This window comes from Lycium ferocissimum, chromosome 4 (assembly GCF_029784015.1).
Source record: "Lycium ferocissimum isolate CSIRO_LF1 chromosome 4, AGI_CSIRO_Lferr_CH_V1, whole genome shotgun sequence".
Lineage (NCBI taxonomy): Eukaryota > Viridiplantae > Streptophyta > Magnoliopsida > Solanales > Solanaceae > Lycium > Lycium ferocissimum.
The window spans coordinates 5651721-5658812 of NC_081345.1; the positions used below are offsets into that span (position 1 = coordinate 5651721).

The 7092-nt window shown below is 39.5% G+C and overlaps 1 protein-coding gene and 1 non-coding gene across 2 annotated transcripts; one reads left to right on the forward strand and one right to left on the reverse strand.

Moving 5' to 3' along the window:
- Positions 1-211: 211 nt before the first annotated feature.
- Positions 212-3174, forward strand: LOC132054341 (uncharacterized). Its single transcript, XM_059446381.1, has 3 exons — positions 212-987; positions 1246-2030; positions 2130-3174. The coding sequence occupies exons 2-3, from the start codon at positions 1281-1283 to the stop codon at positions 2328-2330; spliced, it is 951 nt and encodes a 316-aa protein (XP_059302364.1). The 5' UTR covers positions 212-987; positions 1246-1280; the 3' UTR covers positions 2331-3174.
- Positions 3175-6113: 2939 nt separating this feature from the next.
- LOC132054996 (small nucleolar RNA R71) lies at positions 6114-6215 on the reverse strand. Its single transcript, XR_009414464.1, has one exon. It is a non-coding gene; the product is annotated as a small nucleolar RNA R71 (small nucleolar RNA).
- Between the last annotated feature and the right edge of the window lie 877 nt (positions 6216-7092).

Consider the following 7092-nt stretch of genomic DNA (forward strand, 5'->3'; position numbering starts at 1 on the left):
AACGTTCTTACTGACTCTTGATTTGATGTGTGTCCTTTCAATTATGGCACCTCCGGCAACGTGCCTTACTATGATTGGCAAAAAAGGACGGTGCGGGTTTTTGAACCATTTCGTAATGATATTTTCATAACAAAAATCCCAAATCCCTCTTATTCTTCTTTTGCACTCTCCATTCTTTTCAATCAGCCTTTCATCTTTTGAAATCCTTTCCAACACTTTCTTAATTTCCCGACTCTTAGCCCTTTTATCTAATCTCTAAACATAAAAACATGGCCAAAACTCTACCTTTATCTTCTCCTGCTCCAAATGCTCCAACTTCTTCAACCACTTCTCTACTGCCGACAGCCGGCGACGGCATCGATGGTGGTGAAACCCTAGCTTCCATCATTGAGATAGCCTTCCCATTCATACCCAGTACATTTAAATTCACTGATGACTTTACTGCAAGGAAACCACTCATTCAAAGCGACCGAGGTGAAATGGTCAAAACTTACCCTTCCTCTATTACTGTTGCTTACCTTAAAATAGTCCGCAAGGATTGTAACTGGGAAACCCTTTCTGAAATCGTTATCCCCCATCCAGATGCTAATGTAACCAAACTGAGACCGGGTTTCTCGAACATATATACATAGCCGTTCACGTTTGGCTTGGTACCGATAATTGATCCGATAATAATCGAAATGTACAAACGCTACAATATTTACCTTGCTCAAGTTGGTCCGTCCGTATGGAGGGCAATGGCATGCATCCGATTCCTAGCCAACAAAGCAAAGCTTCCTTTTGCCTTGGATGATCTCATTCGGCTTTATACACCTAGAATCTTTCGAGGTGAGATTATCACCATATCCAAGCGAGGTAAGTCTTCGTTCATCACTAGCTTGGATGAAGATAATGACCGAGGCTGGATAAAAAGATTTGTTGCCGTTCTCACGGCATAAATTATCAAAGAGAGGTATATGCCCATCCTGGAGGAATGAAATTTGACACGTAAGTTCTATCCTTTTGGATGTTAATTCAATTTTCTTTTGATGTCTTCTAACTTCTTTTTTTCTAAAATCACCAAATCATCCCTGTCGTTGACATGCATTTTCCTGATTGGGTTGAAGCACTTTTAAATGTTCCGAGTCGTGATTCTCGAACTTGGAAAGAAATTTTCGAAACCGATGGAAAGCAAAGTTGTTTTATTCTCCCGGGCTTATCTATCAATCGATTCCTTTAGAATTCAAAGTTCATTTGTTTTCTTAGGTTTACCCAGAGGAATCGTTTGACCAAGGGTCGTTATGATTGACCCTGTAATGGATCCGGAGGCTTCCGCTCAGCGAATCACTCGAGTTGCAACAAAGAAGACGAAGAAGAAAAAATCTTCTGATTCTTCAACAAAGAAGCAGGTGGTTGTTTCCACCGCACCAACTACATCCCTTCCTCTCAAAAGAAAGAAGAGCTCCGAAGAAGGAAGTTCTTCCAGATCCAATGCTGAGAATGAAGACAGAGGTGCTTCAAATTTTCCAATCCCCTCGGCTCCTGAGACCGTCATCCTTGATGATGACAAAGCAACTGAAAAAGATTACATAGTTTTCACAAGAACCAGGTCGGGGACCGTTCCCGAAACTCGACCCGCCACTCCATTGTCCACCCAGAATTTGATGGGGATGACCTTGATCACTTCTTTTCTGAAGCCGATGCCACCATTGGTGGTAACCTTTTTTTCCAATAGCCCTCAGGCCGAGTCTTCAAGGCCTTCTCAACCTAGAATTCCCATGAGGCTATCATCTCCTCGATGGGCTGCTTGCCCTCTAAGAAACCACGCTTCTTCTCTAGATCGATTGGTCGACGTTTATCCAGCTCCGAGTGTAAATTCGAATCAGGTGAGGACTATTACCATATCGATTACTGAGGACACCAACTTCATCTTTAGACCCGTTAGTGTTGCAAACTACTTAAGACCTCAGATCTCGAAATTGGACAAAAAGAAAATGAGGGAGGTTTCTTGGAAGTGTCTCATCAATGAAGGCATGCATGCCACAGGCTGGGTAAGACTTTCTTCTTCCCTTAGTTTTAATCGCATTTCTCATACTTGATTTTTCCTTTCTATATTTTTTTTATTTTTAAACTAGTTGTTTCTTATTCAGGTCAGGTTTCTCATTGGCAAAGGCTTGCGACTTTGCATCGACGACTTTGATAAGTTAAATGCCCATTTGGGTGATAAAGATCGGGAGCTTGAATTTTATAAGTCAGAGTTGAGCAGAAGATATTCTCAACTAAGCGGAGATCTTCCGGTCTTGAAGGCTGAACTTGAACAAGTTAAAAAGGACCTTCAACAGGCCAACTAGGATCTCAAGCAAGCAAATGATGAAAAAGAAGCCTTCAGCCAACAAGCCAATCAACTTCAGGAAAATCTCAACAAGCTTTAATTTGAATTTGATGGACAAGGGAAAGCCTTGCATTGAAATGTTCAAAGGGAGTCTGCTCTCGATGCCGAAGTCCTAAGACTTAATGTTGAATTCTCAGTTATTAATGATGAATAAAAGGCAATGGAGCAAGAACATAACCATCATCTTACGATGCGGAAAGAGCAAAGTTACCAGCGATCCTTGGTTATTAAAGGATTAGAAGCTGATTTGGCTGCCCTGACCAAAGAGAACAATGTTCTCAAAGCCCAACGTGATGAAGCTCTTTTGGAATGAGACGAGGCTCGTGCTACCGTTGATGCCCAAGAGTATTGGTTTATTCTTCATGTTGAGTATACCACTTGTCAAGTCCTGAGGTTCACTCTCGAACAAGTCAGAGATGGTATTGAAAACCTCGAAAACAAAATTGATGAAGCCTATAGGCTCGAACTTAAAGCCTTCGAAGCATTGACTCCTTCCCCCCATCTTGATGCCGATAACTTTGGCGATGAAAATGAAGATGACGGAGGTGATTAAGAAGATGACATTGAAGCTGAAGGTGACACTCTTTCGAGCCTGACTCTTTTTGCTGCTCCTGCCAACCATGTCAACCCCGACCGTGTTGATCTTGATGAGGGGAATAAATCCTGACAATATAATTATGTAATTTCATGGCCTTTTGCTCCGGTCCCTGAGACCTTCGTGTTAATGAAACTTTCTTTACTTTTAGTTTTTTATTTTCATTCGATTATTTAATCAAATCTTTATCCATCTCGATGATGTTGGCGTTGACTATATTTTTGGCATAAACGTCGTGAATTTTACGTCCAACCTTAGTTGCGCATAATGTCGGGAATTCTTCATCCGATTTTGATTTTACTCGGGTAACAATTCTTTACAATAAAATTATGAACAAGAACCTTGTATTTATGCTTATGAATACAACGTCTCTTATTCATCTCAGGAACATTCATTGCAAATTTTTAACAACTGACTTTAATTACCTTGATATAAAAAACCAAGTTAAAATTAAGCCTAAATATTTGCGGAGAAAAAGTCTTTTACTGACTAATGAATATCTCTTTATAAATTACAATCATAGTCAAACTTCAAACAAAAGGGCTACCTCGACTTCACCGGATTACTGTTCTTTTGACCGGTTTAGAGCGTGGCAACAGTCCCCAGTATTCTAAGATATTAAAATTTTCCTTCTCGGTACAATATCCTCCCCCCCCCCCCCCCAAGTGTTTGAGTATGAAACATGAGGACTCAAACAATGTTTGATCCTTCCTTCGACAGTCCAGTATAATACTTGGGCACTCTTTCGAGAAGCTCTTTAGCAATTCCCTTCTTCCCTTGCTTGGACCAAATTGGATTCTCGTTCTTCCAAAGGTAACAAGTTTTACATTCTTTGCCTCATTAAAAACCTTGCCAAAAACCCTTTTTGGGACAAACATCGGTCTAAGTAAAAGAGTGCAACACGTGTTTTTAGTATATTGCGAACGATTTTTGAGTTGTTTTTTCCTTTTCACGCATAAACACACTTTTTTCCTGAAAACCAGGTTAGCATTAAACCAAACAATAGCAAAAATAGCATGTACCTTTAACAATAGTACCGCATCAAGTGACTGACGTTTCAATTGTTAGGTAACTTCATTCCATCTTCCATTTCTTGTTGATGCAAACCCCTTCCGGTGATGGCTATCGGTAAGGTCCTTCCCAATTTGGACCCAGCTTTCCAGCATATAAGTCTCTGGTGTTAAGAGTGACTGATGTACCGTGAAATTACGGCATAATTGATGCCTTTTAACGAGAAGTTTTACTAGTTTTTAACCAAGAAAGTGTCGTTTTGATGTGTTTTTGTGGATTTCAGGCAATTCGAGGTTGGAAGGACAAAAACAATGAAATCGCACAAGCTGGCACAAAATGATGGAGAGTACGGACCGTACTTATTTGTACGGTCCATACTCTTGGGCGTAATTGGCATGGCAAGAAACAAAAGCCCAACTTTTGGATGTTGATGGTTACGGACGAGTGTTACGGTCCGTAACTTTTTATACGGACCTTAACTTGGTTCGTAATTTAAAGTGAAGAAGAACTGAAGGAAGGAAGATACGGAACATACTTCTAAATACGATCCGTATAAGTGGCCCGTAAATCTTGACCAAGACAAGGAGTCAATGACTGAAATATTGATATACAGTCTGTACTTAATTGTACGAACCGTATCTTATGCCGTCAGGGGAAATTTTGTCAGTTGTAATTTCATGTTTTTGAGGCCTTATAAATAGTTTCTCGTTGGGTTTTATTTATTATTGATTGTCACACTTTGTCTTTTGACTGGAGAGCATTGAATACTTTATTGTTTTGAAGCTTTTGAGACAGAATACAATTTACATCATCTTCTTTATTAAATACGTAAGCTTTATGAATTCTTTAATATTTTGTTGTTCGTTCTTAAATATGCGTACTAAATTTCATACTAAGGTTGTGAACCCAAGGATAGGTGTTACGTGAATAGGTTTTTATTCTTGATATATGCATAATGGGTTGTTAGGATTTATTTATTCTTCGTTCTTCATTACTAGTTGATGGTTGCAAACATTAACTAAAGCCATAAACTTTACTTTACTTGGGAAAGTGAGTAGGGTTTGGTAGGGATAAATAACAAGAACTCGAGGCGTTGACCCTCGTTTAATGAATTTGCATCCTCATTTAATAAATTCTCTTAGGAATAAGATGAATTTACTTGGCACTTATTAATCATTCTTTATATCCACTCTTTTATATTTGGGAAAATCATAAAGAGAAATAGTCCTTAATTATTAGGAAATATTATGGATTCAATTAGAGGTTAAGTGCATTCGTACTATAATCCATTAGAAGTATATCAAGATCAATACCCATAGCATACACTTCATCTAAAGGGGCACACAACCTTGGTTTCTTTAATCCATTTATGACAATCAAAAGCAATTTAGTTAGTGAAGAAACAATCCTTTACAACCTTAATGGAATACGAAACTAGACCGCAAGAAAGTGCTCAACTAATTTAGTAACCTTTTCACACCCTATTCCCTGTGGAATTCGACCCCAACCTAGTGGGTTACTATATTTGAGATTGTCCGCTTTATGCCATTTAATAGGTGTAATTTGAGCTTATCAAACTTTGGCGCCGTTGCCGGGGACTATACTTTTGAAATTACTAAATAGTTTGTGCTTTACTTAAAGTCTTTTTCTAACTCCATCACACCATGTTTGTTGTTCTTGTGAACCAAGTGATCATGAAAAATAGAGGAGGGCATGAAGCAGCTAGTAATAGGGGTTTGCAAGCGGAAGACCCACCAGTGGAAGTGGAGGTCGAGAATGTCTTTGCGAATATGTTAGATGAGGTAGAATATGCATCTGCTATTGTTCCACCTAGGGTGAATGCCGCTAATTGTAAGAATGAATCCACTATCTACCAACTACTCAAACTTGAGGGATATTTTCAAAACTCTACCGATGAGGACCCTCATCAACACTCGAAGAATTTTATGGGTGTGTGTGCATAGCACATGCAGAATGCAGTTCCTGATGATGCAATTCGGCTAAGAGTTTTAAAATATTCTTTAGCCGGTGAAGCAAGAGTTTGGTTTGAGAAGATGCCCCATAACACTATTCATATGTGGGGAGAGCTGGTTGCTGTCTTTCTCAAGAAGTAGTGTCCACCGAGCAAAAAAGCTGAAACTCGTGATAAGATTTATGATTTCAAACAGCTTTCGGAAGACTATATGAAGCATTGAAGAGATTCAAGGAGTATTTGCAAAAGTCTCCAAATCATGGTTTTCCAGACAATATATTGATGGAGAAGTTCTGTAGAGGGTTGGATCCATAGACACAAGCAGTGGCGAATAATGCAGCTGGTGGGTGTTTCACGGACAAGACATACGCCTGAATCACTCAGTTGCTTGATAAGCTCACTACTCACAATCAAGCATGGCATTGGGGTAGTATGCGACAATGTAGCCTATGGAGCTCTAAGGATCCATAATATTATGAAAGAGAATCAAGAGACATGACAGACTCTAGCTCAGCTTGCAACAAATATTCTTTGCTGACAAAGCGATTTGATGACAGAGAAGCAAAGAAAGTGAATGTTGTTGAAGAAGTTCCGGGAATGCCCAAGGGCCTGTACCAAGTTCAAAGGGGTACTCTTATGCTGTTTGAAGATGATAACTATGTGAATAAATCTCAAGGGTTTACCAAAGGTAGAACTACCAAGGAGGCTATCAGAATCAGGCTCAGAATCAATGGAGACTTCAACAGGGAAAAGGTAATTACAACAACAACTATGGTGGCTCGAACCAAGGGAACTAAAACAACAATAATTTTGGAAATACGAGTTCCAATCCCAAAAGGCCAGTTGTATGAGGAAGGGAGTTCTAAGTTGGAGAGCATGCTTGAGAAGGTTTTAGCCAACCAAGACAAAGCTGATAAAACTTTGAAGGGGCTGACTGAAACTGTGGGATCTCACACATCTTTCATTCAGAAGCTCGAGTCGTAGATGAAAGAAATTTCTAGAGAACAATACCCTCCACAGAAGGGAGGACTTCCTAGTGACATTATTCCAAATCTGAAAAGTGGTGGAGGTAATTCTTATGAGAGGTGTGCTGCTATTAGCACTCGAAGTGGGAAACTACTTCAAAGTGCAGAGAAGAAGGTG